Here is an 18,475-nt window from a genome sequence, read left to right as displayed (position 1 = left end):
CTATCTATCTATCTATCTATCTATCTATCTATCTATCTATCTATCTATCTATCTATCTATCTATCTATCTATCTATCTATCTATCTATCGTGGGTGGGTTTCTCCCATCCCCATACAAATCAGCGTCGGTTAAACAGGCGTGGGAGGAAAAAAACTAAATTTTCATGGACACCACAATGATTTCCCTCATGTGTTAATATTTTTCCTTGTTATAATGTATGATTTGCAAAAATAAAAACTGCTGCATCTGTGTTGATGAGAGAATCAAGGTGTATGCGCGTTGTGCACCCGCTACATTATGGCCAAGCATGCGCGCTTAAAATAGCATAATGAACAACGCGCAACGCGCCACTGACTTTAGACTAGTTTTTTTCTGGTCAGTGGCGCAAATGTTTTATAGAACAGCAAAATAGCATGAGGGAAAGTTTGCGCCGGAATACGCCTCCTCTTTGCGCTGAACCGCCCCGGGGAGCGCAAGTGTATTTCTTAGTTAACCGACGTGTGTCTGTGGAGGGAAAAGTCCGCTTTGCGCGGGTGCAAAATAGGAATGATACATGCGTCAGTGAACAAAGTCATTTGCGCCGAGTGCAAGATAGAGCCCCGAATGTGTCCGAGAGCGCGCTCAACAGTTGCGCAAGAGAGACCGAGGGTGTCCGAGCATTATATAGTTTGTTTATAAATAAATGACACATATCTGCAACGTTAATTAATTTACATGGTTATACAAATAAAATCTAAAAAATTACCGTCAGGTAACGTTCTGTTTAGGTTATAAAATAAACCCGAAAATAACCTGCAGGGAACATTCACAGAAAACATCTTTGTTTGACCGGTTGTAAACACGTGCGACAAACATGTCTAGAATTTGGCTTAAATAATCTCTGATGATGACGTTCGCTATAGGTTATAAAAATAAACCCCCAAAATATTATATTTTAGTATTATATTTTTTTTGGTAAATTGTTCAGTATTATATTGAGAGAGCACTTGTTAAACTGTTTACTTTTGTTAGGAAGAAAATACTCAGGCTACAGTATGTCTACTAGTTGTGAAGTTGTGTAACAGTTTTATCATTTTAATATGCCCAAAGAGTATGTATATTTTTTATTATTTATTCATTTTTGGTACATTTCTTAAGAAGCATAATTTATTTTTAAACTTATTTGTTGGCCAGTTGGGGTCTGTGCGATATTAAGTAAACCATCTATAATGTTTTATTGTTCTACTATAGTAATGCTAATATTTAGAATAAGATATTGAATTTAATAGGCGTCTCTCACATTGTCCCACAGCAACATTAAAATAGAATAAATTATTATTATAAAACATTGAACACTAATCTACACTATTAAGTGTCCATTTCATTAATTTAACATATTTAATACTGGGGGCATCCAAATTATTTGACATAGGCCTATTTGATTTTTTTTTTTTTTAAGTAACGCAATAGTTACTTTCTCTGGTAATTAGTTACTTTTATAATGATGTAACTCAGTTACTAACTCAGTTACTATTTGTGAGAAGTAACTAGTAACTATAACTAATTACTTTTTTTAAGTAACATGCTCAACACTGGTAACCAATCAGATCAACGTGTGATCGTCAACCAGTGGATCTCTGAGCTGAGTGAGTGAGTGGAGGCGGGGCTCATTTGCATATTCATAGAACCACGCATACTAAATGAGGCAAGGGTGTCGAGTTACATTCAATATATTTTATGGCATGAAGACAAGGAAAAAAACGTCATTTTGATGATCAAAGATGAGTTTTAAGGAATCAAAGTATTGGCTACAAGGGGACTTTAATACATTTACGCTACCGGTCAAAAGTTAGAAATAATTATGCTCAACAACACTGCATTATTTAATAAAATACGACGCAGTGAAATAGTATTTAAAGGAAAATATTTTACTATTTTTTAAAGTGTAATTTATTCTTGTGTTGGCAAAGCTTAATTTTCAAACAAATGCTGCTCATTGAAAGGAATCCTGTAAAAAATTGTCATGTTTTAAGCAGCAAAAACTCATTAAACTCGTTTAACGCTGATAATAATAAGAAACTTTATTAATAACTGCGCACCAATAATTGATTATAACTGCAAAATCATCATATTATAATGATTTCTGAAGGATCATGTGACACTGAAGACTGGAGTAATGATGCTGAAAATACAGCTTTCATCACAGGAATAAATGACACTTTACTATATATTCACACAGAACACTGTTTTTTTTTAATTGTAATAATATTTTACATTATTACTGTATTTTTGATTAAATAAATGCAGCCTTGGTGAGCAGAAGAGACCTTTTCAAAAGCATTAAATGCATCTTAATTCAAAAAAAAAAATTAAAAGCAAAAAAAACTGCAAGAAATGATCCGACTCTCCATCGATCCGAATGGGATTGTCATCATCACCCTTTCCGTGTCTCTCTCTTCACAACAGGACTCGTGTGTGTGAGAGGTAGCCCTCGATCTCGCTCCGTCTCTTTGGGACGAGAACAGGCGACCAGGTGGTTGAAAATGGTTCATGTCTTAAGGGACTAGAGAGAGAGAGAGAGAGAGAGAGAGAGAGATGGAGAGAGAGAGAGAGAGAGAGAGAGAGAGAGATGTGGGGTGGTTTGTAGGACAGCGATATCCTACTTTCGATGGCCTAGTTCTGTGGACTGAAATATCACCGGGGAAGCTGCCAGACCCTCGTTTGGGAAACTTTTTTTTTTGCACTTTACATGGTTAAAAATAATCCAGTCCCTCCAAGAGCCAGAGACCTTTAGGAGGTGCTCCTTTTTCTCCGGTGTGTGTGTTAGTGAGTGAGTGTGTGTAGATGTTTTTCTATCCCGGTGGGGACTTAAACCTGAATGCTCACAGACTCATGGGGACTCATGTCACTGTGGGCCGAAATTGAGGAAATAAGCTTATAAATCATACAGAATGCGTTTTTTATGTAAAAATGCAGAGTTTTGTGTAATGGGCAGGTTTATGGGTCGGTTAAAGCCCAGTTTATACCTCTGAGTCGAACTCACGCCGTAGGCTGTGTGTAGCACGCATACCCTGACGTGCACCTCTCCGTCAACTCTACGCGGACGCAAGCGCTGTGATTGGCCTGCCAGAACCCCTCCCTCTTTCACACGTGTGTCATGTGTCATCGCGCGTCAATGCGGACAACGACGCAGATGTAGGTCCTGTGTACTTTACTGTGTGTGTGTGTGTGTGTGTGCTCATGCTTATATTACATTGTGAGGACCAAATGTCCCCACAAGAATAGTAAGACGTGAAATCACCTACATTGTGAGGACTAGCCAATGGTCCCCGCGAGGGAAATTGATTAATGAACATACTTCATGATGTTTTTTAGAAAATGTAAAAGAGCAGAAAGTTTTCTGTGATGAGTAGGGGTTGGGTTTATGTGTGTGTGTGTGTGTGTGATGGGTAGGTTTAGGGGTCGGGTTAGTGTAAGAGGAGAGAATATACAGTTTGTACAGTATAAAAACCATTACGTCTATGGAAAGTCACCACAAAGATAGTGGACCAGACATGTGTGTGTGAGTGATGTGTGGGTTAAGGGGTCGTGTGAGTGATGTGTGGGTTAAGGGGTCGTGTGTGTGTGTGTGTGTGTGTGTGTGTGTGTGTGTGTGTGTGTGTGTGTGTGTGTGTGTGTGTGTGTGTGTGTGTGTGTGTGTGTGTGTGTGTGAGTGATGTGTGGGTTAAGGGGTCGTGTGAGTGATGTGTGGGTTAAGGGGTCGTGTGTGTGATGTGTGGGTTAAGGGGTCGTGTGTGTGATGTGTGGGTTAAGGGGTCGTGTGTGTGATGTGTGGGTTAAGGGGTCGTGTGTGTGTGTGTGTGTGTGTGTGTGATGGGTAGGTTTAGGGGTCGGGTTAGTGTGTGTGTGTGTGTGTGTGTGTGTGATGGGTAGGTTTAGGGGTCGGGTTAGTGTGTGTGTGTGTGTGTGTGTGTGTGTGTGTGTGTGTGTGTGTGTGTGTGTGTGTGTGTGTGTGTGTGTGATGGGTAGGTTTAGGGGTCGGGTTAGTGTGTGTGATGGGTAGGTTTAGGGGTCGGGTTAGTGTGTGTGTGTGATGGGTAGGTTTAGGGGTCGGGTTAGTGTGTGTGTGTGTGTGTGTGTGTGTGTGTGTGATGGGTAGGTTTAGGGGTCGGGTTAGTGTGTGTGATGGGTAGGTTTAGGGGTCGGGTTAGTGTGTGTGTGTGATGGGTAGGTTTAGGGGTCGGGTTAGTGTAAGGGGACAGAATATGCAGTTTGTACAGTGTAAAAACCATTACGTTTATGGAGAGTCCCCACAAAGATAGTGGACCAGACGTGTGTGTGTGTGTGTGTTTGGTTATAATGTTGGAGGATACAGAGGCAGTGCATTTACCTTGAATGGATGGAATAAAAGTTGGTGTTGAGAAACATTTTATTGTCATCAGGGCCTTTATTAAAGAGGTCATATTATGCCCTTTTATAAAGTCTTGATTTTAAAACAGGTTTTCCTGCTTGAATGTTGATTATTTTCCTCATATTCTCCATTGTTGCGGCGCCTCTCTTCCCAGTCTGTCAGTAACGCTCTGTTTACTTCCTGTGTCTATGAAGCCCCTCCTTCTGAAAAGCACACTGTGCTCTGATTGGTCGGATGGAGCAGTATGTTGTGATTGGTTAAGCCCTTCAAGCGTGTTTGGGAAACGTCCCGCCCCTTACACCGTGTCCTAACCAGACGCGATAAGATAAGATTCCAGCGACAAATAATTTGTCCACACTAGACTGCGAGATGCGTCAAAATCAATCAAAACCCACAGCCAATCAGAGCAGCGTATGGCCGGAGTCTCGCGGCAAGTGCACAGCACCAGCCAATCAGAGCAGCGCGTGGGCGGAGTCTCGCGGCAAGTGCACAGCACCAGCCAATCAGAGCAGCGTGTGGGCGGAGTCTCGCGGCAAATGCACAGCACCAGCCAATCAGAGCAGCGTGTGGGCGGAGTCTCGCGGCAAGTGCACAGCACCAGAGAGTAATCCTGACGGCACTCGCAAGAAATGGATAAGTCGGCTACATAATCAAATTCACAAATATTACACCATTTAAACATTATTCAAATACATAGGCTACTGAGTTACTACAACAATCTTTGCCAAACAACACACTTGTTTGTTCACAGTTTGAACGTTCTTGTTTCCATTTGTTTAATTTCAAGATCTGAGGTGAAATATCCACTGTTGCTTTTACAGATACAAAGCTGGAGCACTAAATGATGTTCAAAGTCACATTGCACGCTTTTAACATTAAATAAAGCACATAAACAGTGCCTGTGTTTGTTGTTCCAGCGCGACGTCGCAGAAAAATAGAAACAGTTTCTAAAATAGAATCGGCTCGTGTCGCGGCTGGTTAGGACAAAAACTCTGATTAACATGGAAAATATACCTTTTATTACGCGTCGCGGCACGTGTAGTTAGTAGTGTGTTAAACTGGCGGTGATGTCCTAACTAACTCAACCAGGCCCCGCCCCTTTATTCTGCGTATGAATTATTTAAATGAGGAATATTGTGACGGGTTCGTTCCGGGAAGAAACTCAAGACTACAATGGAGGCGTTTCAGGAGATTAGAAACACTGATATAGAGAATAACTCCGAGCTTTTTCACGCTCAAACAGCAACTTTACACACTAAACACAGATGAACATGTGACAAAAGCATGATAGGTTCTCTTTAAAAGACATTTCTGGTTTTATTGTGGTGATTCATCCTAAGTGTGTTGTTTCAAAGCAAAAAAACACTTCTTCATAATCACCACTTTTCTTACATTTGACTTTTTCTTGAGAAATTTATATTTTTTTCGGCAAGAACACATTAAATTGATTAGAAGTGACAGTAAAGACATTTATAATGTTACAAAAGATTCTATTTTAAACCGATAAATGCTGTTCTTTTGAACTTTGTATTCATCAAATAATCCTGAAAAAAATAGGACACAGCTGTTTTCATTGATAATAATAATATATTAATATTATTAAATGTTTATTGAGCATCAAATCATCATATTAAAATGATTTCTGAAGGATCATGTGACACTGAAGACTGGAGTAATGATGCTGAAAATCACAGGAACAAATTACACTACAATATAACAGCTATTTTAAATTGAAATAATATTTCACTATTTTTGATGTGCGTAAGAGAGTTCCTTCAAAAACATTAAAAAAATCATAGCGACCTCAAACATTTGAGCGATAGTGAACTATAGCTGTCTATGAAACATCAAATATGACCTGAGTTTGTCATTTTGCACAGCATTTATACTTTATACTTCTGAATTTATACTCAATAACTTGTGCATCACACCTGGTTAAAGCGCGGTGTAAAACACTCAAACACTGTCCTTTACTGTCTGTAATGCATTATTCAAATATAATGTGTGAATGATCAGTGAATGTGTATGTAGGTCAGCTTTATGATGGCCATTATGCTGGAGATTCTGTGTAATGTGTCTGAGTGAAGTTATAAAATGATTTTACGCATCAATGTGTTTGTAAAGAAATGGACAGGCAGGAGGAGAGAAACGAGTGAGTCATTACCGCTTTCATCCGAGCCTCAAAACATTCTGCCATCGCCGAAAAATATCAATAAGAGCCTGTTTTCTGGAAGAACTGACACTTCTGTGAATTAAAGCTGAAGGAAATTAATTAATGAGTGTTTCCAGACAGGTTTCTTTTCAAAGAGTCTCTATTCAAAGTCTGATCCTTTGTGCGAATAACAGACTGATATTCATATATTAATGTATTTCTACAGGATTCTGTTGTATGGAGATTGGAATCTAGAGATCGTTATAATTTTTTTGACTTAAAAAAAAGGACAAAAACACATCAAACTTAATAAAACTTTATCTAAAATTAAAATAAATGTAGATAGAAAAAAGTCTGATTCAAAAATATTAGTAAAAACTATAATAGTATCTCAGTCAGTGTTATTTTAGAACTATTGCATTACTATTATAGTTTTATTATTTTTATTTTTATATTTTCCGTTATAATTTTGGTTCAAGTTTTAGTACTTTTGCTGTGTTTTTTCTTTTTATTTTAAATATGTCTATAGTTTTTATTCATTTTTATTTCAGTTTTAGTTATAGGTATTTTAGTACATCAAGTTCAACTAAATGAAAATGAGAAATAAAATAAGTTTGATTGTTTTTATTTCAAGCAACAATTTTTTTATGGTTTTAGTTTTTGTTTGTTAACTATGATAACCATGTCTCAATGATGCTAAAATAACATTAATAATAATATTAAATAATAATAATAAAATTGTGCATAGTCTAGATAGCAAGCTAAATATTTACACAGTGTTCACAATCATATAAAGATTGCTATAGCAGTATAGTTGTTTTATTTATAGCATTTGCTAACACTTTTATTTTACAGCGTTACATGTACTAACTGTATTAGTAACAGTAAATTATGCATACTTACATATAACTGGCTGTTATGTAAAAGTCAAATAAATTTTTACAAACGCATGAACATATTAGGTAAAAATAATCTGTTAAACATAAAAGTATTGTGTGCAATCATTGAAGACGTTTCTCCTTATATAGAACCTTTGGCATTAAGTGTTCTTTAAAAGTCGAGTCAAGTACCCTAGAGTTGTGTATAGAATCTCTGTTCTATTGTGTGTGTGTGTGTGTGTGTGTGTGTGTGTGTGTGTGTGTGTAGGTGTCGGAGCTGGAGGCTCATGGTGGTCAGGGACCCAGTGACATGCTCAAAGATGAACTCACTCAATCCCTGGAGGAGCTGGAGAATTTACTGAAGGCCAAGGATGAGGTGAGACACACACACACACACACAAACACACACACACACACACACACACACAGAGTGAGTGTGTGTGTCTTTCTCTCTGTGAGTGAGTGAGTGAGTGAGTGAGTGAGTGTGTGTGTGTGAGCGAGTGTGAGAGAGTGTGCATTTGTGTGTGTGAGTGAGAGTTTGTGTATGTGTATTTGTAAGTATGTGTGAGCGTGTGTGTGAGTGAGCATGTGTGTGTGAGAGAGTATGCATTTGTGTGTGTGTGTGTATTTGTAAGTGAGTGAGTGTGTGTGTGAGAGAGTGTGCATTTGTGTGTGTGTGAGAGAGAGGTTGTGTGTGTATATTTGTAAGTATGTGTGTGTGTGAGAGTGAGTATGCATTTGTGTGTGTGTATGTGTGTGAGTGAGTGAGAGGTTGTGTGTGTGTGCGTGTATTTGTGAGTGAGTGAGTGTGTGTGTGTGTGTGTGTGTGTGTGTGTGTGTGTGTGTGTGTGTGTGTGTGTGTGTGAGTGTGTGTGTGAGTGAGTGTGAGTGAGTGTGTGTGTGAGTGAGTGAGTGTGTGTGTGTACAAATACACACACACAACCTCTCACTCACACACACACAAATGCACACTCACTCTCACACACATGCTCACTCACACTCTCTCTCACACACACACACATACACACCTGATGGAGGGGAGAGTCCAGTGACCTACAGATGTTCTTTACTGAGAGTCACAGTAATTTTCAGCTCAAACTCCTGCTTATGACACACACAGACTTTCAGCAAGGACTCACTGTATTAGAGATTTCTGCACATTACTGCATCTCAATGCATTTCAGGAAATCCGGATTCTACAGAGTAAGAAGTCGAACTACCATGAGCTGGAGAGAGAGAGAGAAGAAGCCGTACACAGACTACAGGTGCTGGAACAATCACAATCACATTTACAATCACATTTACAATCACAATCATAATCACTAGGGATGTCCCGATACCACTTTTTCACTTCCGATACCGATACCGATGCCGCAGCTTTGGCTTTTGCCGATACCGATATTAATCCGATATTTTTATTTTATTCTTAAACTAATAAAAAATATAGCAATTTTCTCAATTAGCCACCTAAAATATACCTCCTATATAGTCCACAACATTATGAAAGATTGCCACCCTTTATTCAAACACTACAAAAAAATAAAGAAATATATAAATGAAAGAAAATACAGGTACTTCAGTACTTAAAGCTAGCTAGCTACCAACAGGTTTAAAGTTAAAACAATTTAAACAGCAGCATTCTACATTGTAAATACCAGTACAGTTTTTGTTTTTTAAATCAAGTAGAATTTCTATAACTGTGTGTTAAACTGATTATCACTCTTGTGTGTGTTAAACACAATCTACTTAATACAAACAGCTTCATTATAAAGATAAACAACAAATCCCCAAAATATATGATCATAATCTATGACAAAAATGCTATTATAAACTAGATTAGTGGATAATACACATTGCTCTTTTTATTGTTGTAAAATACATTCATGAAAAACAAAATAACAAAAATGAAAAAGATAATTATTTTAGATATAGCTAAATCTGCTATAAAATTGAGACATGTTTTAAGTGTATTGCACAGCTATTTAATGAGGCAGCAACATTAATAATTATTAATGTTAATAAGCTTTAATTGCGTCACTGCATTATGATATGAAAGGCTCCAATACAGTGCGGCACAAAGCGCTTATGCGCATCCCGAGCGGAGAATGATGCGCTTGAAGCCACGTGGAGTTACAGCACGCAGCGCGTCGAGTCCGCTTTGAAAAGTTCAAAGCACAACGGAGATACATATTGATGGACAGTGTATTATACAGTATCTATCTATGCAATCGTTTATTGAACCTTTTCTTTTAACAGTTTTAAATTTCAGTTACTGTGCGCGTGAGGAACAATTATAGTGCTCTGACTCTAGTGTTGTGATCAAACCGACAGCGTCCTACACCCGGTAGAGAGTAACACGATTGAGTTACAGCAATAAAGTCCAGCAAGATAAAGTTGTTTTATGCGAAAACATAGACCTTTATCTTACAGATCAAGTATAATAGTATTAACATTGAATCATCTTGAAGATAGTTTCATCATTGACTGTAACCGAACGCGACGCGCTGTTTGAATGCTGAATGGAGAATGACTGACAGCCGCGAGAGGGAAAAGTTTACGTGATCTTGAATTTAATGACTTAAATATTAATTTATATCTCTCATAATGGCTTCAGAACACTTATAATAGAGTGCACGAAAACGTTATGGTACTTTAGAATGTTTTTGTGCCTTTTGTGGGGCTTAACAATAACACATAATAGTATACCCACAATATCGGATTTGGATCGGCCTCGTCTGATCGATACCCGATCCCGCAAAAATGGCAGTATCGGAGCCGATACCGATCCTGAGTATCGGATCGGGACATCCCTAATAATCACATTCACAATCGCATTCACATTCACAATCGCATTCACATTCACAATCACATAATCGCATTCACAATCGCATTCACATTCACAATCACATAATCGCATTCACAATCACATTCACAATCGCATTCACATTCACAATCACAATCACACAATCGCATTCACAATCGCATTCACAATCACATAATCGCATTCACAATCGCATTCACAATCGCATTCACATTCACAATCGCATTCACATTCACATAATCGCATTCACAATCACATAATCGCATTCATAATCGCATTCACAATCACATAATCGCATTCACAATCGCATTCACAATCACATAATCGCATTCACAATCACATAATCGCATTCACAATCACATTCACAATCACATAATCGCATTCACAATCGTATTCACAATCGCATTCACAATCACAATCACATTCACATAATCGCATTCACAATCGCATTCACATTCACAATCGCATTCACAATCACACAATCGCATTCACATTCACAATCGCATTCACATTCACAATCACATAATCGCATTCACAATCACATTCACAATCACATTCACAATCACATAATCGCATTCACAATCGCATTCACAATCACATTCACAATCACATAATCGCTTTCACAATCGCATTCAAATTCACAATCGCATTCACATTCACATAATCGCATTCACAATCACATAATCGCATTCACAATCGCATTCACAATCACATAATCGCATTCACAATCACATAATCACATTCACAATCACATAATCGCATTCACAATCGCATTCACATTCACAATCGCATTCACAATCGCATTCACATTCACAATCGCATTCATTCACAATCACATAATCGCATTCACAATCGCATTCACAATCGCATTCACAATCACATAATCGCATTCACAATCACATAATCGCATTTACAATCACATTCACAATCGCATTCACATTCACAATCGCATTCACATTCACATAATCGCATTCACAATCACATAATCGCATTCACAATCGCATTCACAATCACATAATCGCATTCACAATCACATAATCGCATTCACAATCACATTCACATAATCGCATTCACAATCGCATTCACATTCACAATCGCATTCACAATCGCATTCACATTCACAATCGCATTCATTCACAATCACATAATCGCATTCACAATCACATAATCGCATTTACAATCACATTCACAATCGCACTCACAATCGCATTCACAATCACATAATCGCATTCACAATCGCATTCACAATCGCATAATCGTATTCACAATAACATAATCGCATTCACAATCACATAATCGCATTCACAATCACATTATCGCATTCACATTCACAATCACATAATCGCATTCACAATCACATTCACAATCGCATTCACAATCACATTCACAATCGCAATCACATAATCGCATTCACAATCGCATTCACATTCGCATTCACAATCGCATTCACAATCGCATTCGCATTCACATTCGCATTCACAATCGCATTCACAATCACATTCACAATCACATAATCGCTTTCACAATCGCATTCACATTCACAATCGCATTCACATTCACATAATCGCATTCACAATCACATAATCGCATTCACAATCGCATTCACAATCACATAATCGCATTCACAATCACATAATCGCATTCACAATCACATTCACAATCACATAATCGCATTCACAATCGCATTCACATTCACAATCGCATTCACAATCGCATTCACATTCACAATCGCATTCATTCACAATCACATAATCGCATTCACAATCGCATTCACAATCGCATTCACAATCACATAATCGCATTTACAATCACATTCACAATCGCATTCACATTCACAATCGCATTCACATTCACATAATCGCATTCACAATCACATAATCGCATTCACAATCGCATTCACAATCACATAATCGCATTCACAATCACATAATCGCATTCACAATCACATTCACAATCACATAATCGCATTCACAATCGCATTCACATTCACAATCGCATTCACAATCGCATTCACATTCACAATCGCATTCATTCACAATCACATAATCGCATTCACAATCGCATTCACAATCGCATTCACAATCACATAATCGCATTTACAATCACATTCACAATCGCACTCACAATCGCATTCACAATCACATAATCGCATTCACAATCGCATTCACAATCGCATAATCGTATTCACAATAACATAATCGCATTCACAATCACATAATCGCATTCACAATCACATAATCGCATTCACATTCACATAATCGCATTCACAATCACATTCACAATCGCATTCACAATCACATTCACAATCGCAATCACATAATCGCATTCACAATCGCATTCACATTCGCATTCACAATCGCATTCACAATCGCATTCACAATCACATAATCGCATTCACAATCGCATTCACATTCGCATTCACAATCGCATTCACAATCACATAATCGCATTCATAATCGCATTCACAATCGCATTCACAATCACATAATCGCATTCATAATCGCATTCACAATCGCATTCACAATCACATAATCGCATTCACAATCACACAATCGCATTCACAATCGCATTCACAATCACATAATCACATTCACAATCGCATTCACATTCACAATCGCATTCACAATCACATAATCGCATTCACAATCACATTCACAATCGCATTCACAATCGCATTCACAATCGCATTCACCATCGCATTCACAATCACACACACATTTAAAGCATTAGTCATGTAGTTTAATGCAGCACAGAAATGGAATAAATGTATTTTCATAGGATTCACAATTGTATAGAGAACAACCGCCATTGTTATTGTTTTGCATTTTTATATTTACATTAAATTATAATTTTAATAATAACTTTATTAATATTTATATATTTTTTTTCTATCACTTTTATATTTCTTCTTGCCATTCACAATCGCATTCATTCACAATCACATAATCGCATTCACAATCGCATTCACAATCGCATTCACAATCACATAATCGCATTTACAATCGCACTCACAATCGCATTCACATTCACAATCACATAATCGCATTCACAATCGCATTCACAATCGCATAATCGCATTCACAATAACATAATCGCATTCACAATCACATAATCGCATTCACAATCACATAATCGCATTCACATTCACAATCACATAATCGCATTCACAATCACATTCACAATCGGATTCACAATCACATTCACAATCGCAATCACATAATCGCATTCACAATCGCATTCACATTCGCATTCACAATCGCATTCACATTCACAATCACATAATCGCATTCACAATCGCATTCACAATCGCATTCACATTCGCATTCACATTCGCATTCACAATCGTATTCACAATTGCATTCACAATCACATAATCGCATTCACAATCACATAATCGCATTCATAATCGCATTCACAATCGCATTCACAATCACATAATCGCATTCACAATCACACAATCGCATTCACAATCACACAATCGCATTCACAATCGCATTCACAATCACATAATCGCATTCACAATCGCATTCACAGTCGCATTCACATTCACAATCACATAATCGCATTCACAATCACAATCGCATTCACAATCGCATTCACAATCGCATTCACCATCGCATTCACAATCACATTGACAATCACACACACATTTAAAGCATTAGTCATGTAGTTTAATGCAGCACAGAAATGGAATAAATGTATTTTCATAGGATTCACAATTGTATAGAGAACAACCGCCATTGTTATTGTTTTGCATTTTTATATTTACATTAAATTATAATTTTAATAATAACTTTATTAATATTTATATATTTTTTTTCTGTCACTTTTATATTTCTTCTTGCGATTCACAATCGCATTCACAATCGCATTCACATTCACAATCGCATTCATTCACCATCACATAATCGCATTCACAATCGCATTCACAATCGCATTCACAGTCACATAATCGCATTTACAATCACATTCACAATCGCACTCACAATCAGATTCACAATCACATAATCGGATTCACAATCGCATTCACAATCGCATTCACAATCGCATTCACAATCGCATTCACAATCGCATAATCGCATTCACAATAACATAATCGAATTCACAATCACATAATCGCATTCACAATCACATAATCGCATTCACATTCACAATCACATAATCGCATTCACAATCACATTCACAATCGCATTCACAATCGCAATCACATAATCGCATTCACAATCGCATTCACATTCGCATTCACAATCGCATTCACAATCGCATTCACATTCACAATCACATAATCGCATTCACAATCGCATTCACATTCGCATTCACAATCGCATTCGCAATCGCATTCACAATCACATAATCGCATTCACAATCGCATTCACAATCACATAATCGCATTCACAATCACACAATCGCATTCACAATCACACAATCGCATTCACAATCGCATTCACAATCACATAATCGCATTCACATTCACAATCGCATTCACAATCACATAATCGCATTCACAATCGCATTCACCATCGCATTCACAATCACATTCACAATCACACACACATTTAAAGCATTAGTCATGTAGTTTAATGCAGCACAGAAATGGAATAAATGTATTTTCATAGGATTCACAATTGTATAGAGAACAACCGCCATTGTTATTGTTTTGCATTTTTATATTTACATTAAATTATAATTGTAAAAATTAACTTTATTAATATTTATATTTTTATTTTCTATCACTTTTATATTTCTTCTTGCAGTACAGAATTAGGTTTAATATTTCTATATTTTTTCAATTTGTTTCTATTGCACTTTTTATAGCAGGAACGGAATAAGATTTTATGTTTATATATATATATATTTTTATTATTATTTTTTTTATTATATATATATAGTTCTTCGTGCAGTAGAGAATCAGGTTTTATATTTCTATATTTTTTCAATTTATTTTTATAGCACTTTTTATTACAGGAACGGAATAAGATTTTATTTCTATATTTTATATATATATGTTTATATAGAAATATTTGTTATATTTGAATGATTTTTTAATATATTTATATATATATATATATATATATATATATATAAAAAATATCATTATTTTATATTTCTACATGGAGTAGAGAATCAGGTTTTATTTTTCTATATTTTTTCTATGTTTATATTGCACAACGAGAGCCGAGAGGGTTCATTCCTGTGAACGTTGCATTAAATCAGTGACCTCTGTGGTGTGTTTTCAGGAGTTGGAGATGCGTAACATGGATCTGGAGCGGCGTGTGCAGAACGCAGAGCAGAACCTGTCCTCAGCGCTGGAAGATCGCGAGCGCGCCGAGAACGAGGTGCAAAGAGTCGTTCAGATCCTCGACGTCAAGATCTACGACCTCAACGACCTTCGACAGAGTCTGGTCAAACTCATCAGCAAATAGTGTGATCTGAGAGACACTCGGCGAGGGCTTCAGTAGTTCTGCTTCACTAGTTTCTGCATTGACTCCATCAGTCTCTTCTCTCTTCTCCTGCTTTGTTTCTTTTGCACTGAAAAACCCTTTCTGTTCAAACTCTAGCAATAACGTCAGTGTCGGTCGAACATGAACAGCGCTGTTACGGTACAGGAAGGGTGAGGGACGCTTTATTTTTGATACATTTGTGATGCGTCACGTCTTTACAGTATCACAAGTATTCATTTTTATTTATTAGAGGTCACACATCGTGAACAATAGGGGGAAATGATTCACAAATGCATTGCAAATCTCTGAATCTATTCTTTAAAAAAATCATAATTTAAAGTATTAATAATTCAGATTAGGGCAGCACAGAAGTTAAATAATTGTATTTACACAATATACATTTTTGCTTTTTTACTTTCACATATTTTTTTTTAATTATTATGATATATTTTTTAATCATATTTAAGGTAACACTTTATTTTTACAGTGTCCTTGTTAAATATGTTACATGTACTTACCATAGTAATAAGAGTAAATTATGCATAATTACATGCAACTAACCCTCAACCAAACCCTAACCGTAACTATAGCAAGTACATGTAGTTAATTAATATCACTCAGTAATTAAATATATAATTACACTGTAACACTGACACCTTTAAATAGTGTAACCAAATTTAATAAAAATAATGTGCAATTTAAATGTTTGTACAACTCAGTTTTGTTTGCGTGTTGATTATTAAACGCATTTGATTAATTAATTTATTATTAATCTGTTTTCAGCCAAATGCATCCTGATTTTTTGGTTTCAGCCCAGAATTACTAATAATTTAGCTTCATGCATTTCTGTAACATTCAACTTAAGTGTACAAGTCATATACATTTTTATGAACACTAAAATATTAAGTTTTTTTTTTTACTGAATAATAATTACTTTGTGAATCAGAAGTCTGCTTTGGAATATTATGAACCAAAACTAACTTGTAGCAAAGACCTTTGTGGCTCAAATGGCAAAACTTTTGGGCGAGACAAGCAAAATATGAAAAAATCATCAATTATTATTATTATTTATTTTTCTGAATGCCTGTACTGTGTGTGTGTTTTCTCTGTATATGGATGTGCTCACAGCTGGAGTGTGTAAACCAAAGACCAGCTCGAATCTTCATACTGTGGAATGCTTAGGATAGAGGACAGCATTGATAGAAAGCATTAAATAGTCGCTGCATTGGCAGAAATATACATTAGGTAGAAATAAACAATTGTTCTGTTATTATAGAATATTAAGATCTCTCACGGGAGTTTATACGTATAAGAATAGCTGTAGTTGTTCATTGAGGAATGAATGTTGAATGTGCTTGAATGCATCGTGTCGTTGCTGTAATGGATGTTGCGTTTACAGTGTGTTTGTGATTGATAGCACAAGAAACTAGCCTGGGAAAACCCAGACAACTTCGGCAAATTTAGATTTGCTCTGAAAGTTAGTCTGGCAAAGAGCTCATTCAAACCCATTTCCAATCCGCCGAAATCGCGGCACCAATCAGAAACGTTGGGGCGGGCTTTACACGATGACGACAGCGCTGGGATTTTGAAGCAGATTTTGTAGCCTACATTACAAAGATGGATGCCGCCGTCGAACATCACTCGTTCGAATCAGCTATCGCGTCTGTTTTAAGTGGTTTGAACGTTTCCTTTTTGTTAAAAACCTAGCAAAGAACAACACTCGGAGATGTTTCTCCGCCGCTCTGCATACGTCATCTCCTTCACCGCTCTGATTGGGTTTAGGTCTATCCGCGACGTCCGTTGGTGACGCCCCTCTGGAAATGATTTGTCTATGACGCTTTGACAGACCATAACTCAGTTACAACTGAGAATGGTCTGGTTTTAACCAGGCTAACAAGAAACCAGTGTTACACAACAGCCTGTTTTTACCTGAACAACCACAGGCTTTGGTACGACAGTCACGTTTGTGTTCGTTTGCTTTCCGGCGCTCTTGATTTTAGGGTCAAACTTTTATATTTCTTCTTCATGCAGTACTTGTGTGTGTGTGTGTGAACTGCTTTCTCTCTTTTGGACAATGAAAGCATGTGTGATATGATTTGGATGTTTTACAAAAGTGTCAAGAACTCTTTTCAAGGACAGATCTCCTCACTTCTGCTTGTAAGCGATCAGAAGTCTGACTCTGATGTATGCGAGAGACTTATTTTTCCACACGTGCATCAGTTCATATATTCTGCAGCTCTTGATTAAACTATGACAGATGATTTCATTCTGCACTATTAAGAGTCATACTGTGCCGACAAGCTGAAAAACTCCAGAGCCGAGTCTGTTACGGTGTACGCGGTTCTCTGAATTTAACGAAAACTTGCTGAATAAATTTGTTTTACATTGTATTACCCGTGTGAGTTACTGCATATCCTCAAAAATCTTGTCAAACCAATATTTAAATTAATATTTGGTCTCGTTTTTGTAGAACCTTTCAGTGATTAGAACAATTAGTGCAAAGAACATGAGAAAAGCCTTTAAATGCTTAACTTTGCTAAATGTTACATTTGCTCAATTAATGCCAACGAAAATGTAGTTGCATCAACACTGACTAAAATGTATCGTTTCAAACTTATGAATTTAGACAAATATTAAGGATTGACCTTTCAAAACATACAGGTGAAACTCGAACAATTAGAATATCGTGAAAAAGTTAATTTATTTCAGTAATTCTATTTAAAAGGAGAAAATATATTATATAGACTAATAAATAAATGAACTTTTGCACCATATTCTAATTTTTCGATTAT

The 18,475-nt window shown here is 36.7% G+C and overlaps 1 protein-coding gene across 1 annotated transcript in view; it reads left to right on the top strand.

The window, feature by feature from the left end:
• Nucleotides 1-15,988, top strand: part of LOC130075337 (homer protein homolog 3) — a 56,873-nt gene extending 40,885 nt beyond the window's left edge. The window contains exons 8-10 of the mRNA XM_056239945.1: nt 7,690-7,797; nt 8,606-8,686; nt 15,480-15,988. Of these exons, the coding sequence (XP_056095920.1) occupies nt 7,690-7,797; nt 8,606-8,686; nt 15,480-15,665 (375 nt within the window). The 3' untranslated portion in view covers nt 15,666-15,988. The remainder of the gene's footprint in view (nt 1-7,689; nt 7,798-8,605; nt 8,687-15,479) is intronic.
• The last annotated feature ends 2,487 nt before the right edge of the window (nt 15,989-18,475 follow it).

The sequence above is a fragment of the Rhinichthys klamathensis genome, unplaced genomic scaffold, assembly GCF_029890125.1.
Source record: "Rhinichthys klamathensis goyatoka isolate OS25496 unplaced genomic scaffold, OSU_Roscu_1.1 h1tg000575l_1, whole genome shotgun sequence".
NCBI classification, from domain to species: domain Eukaryota; kingdom Metazoa; phylum Chordata; class Actinopteri; order Cypriniformes; family Leuciscidae; genus Rhinichthys; species Rhinichthys klamathensis.
This window is presented reverse-complemented; position numbering and strand designations above follow the sequence as displayed.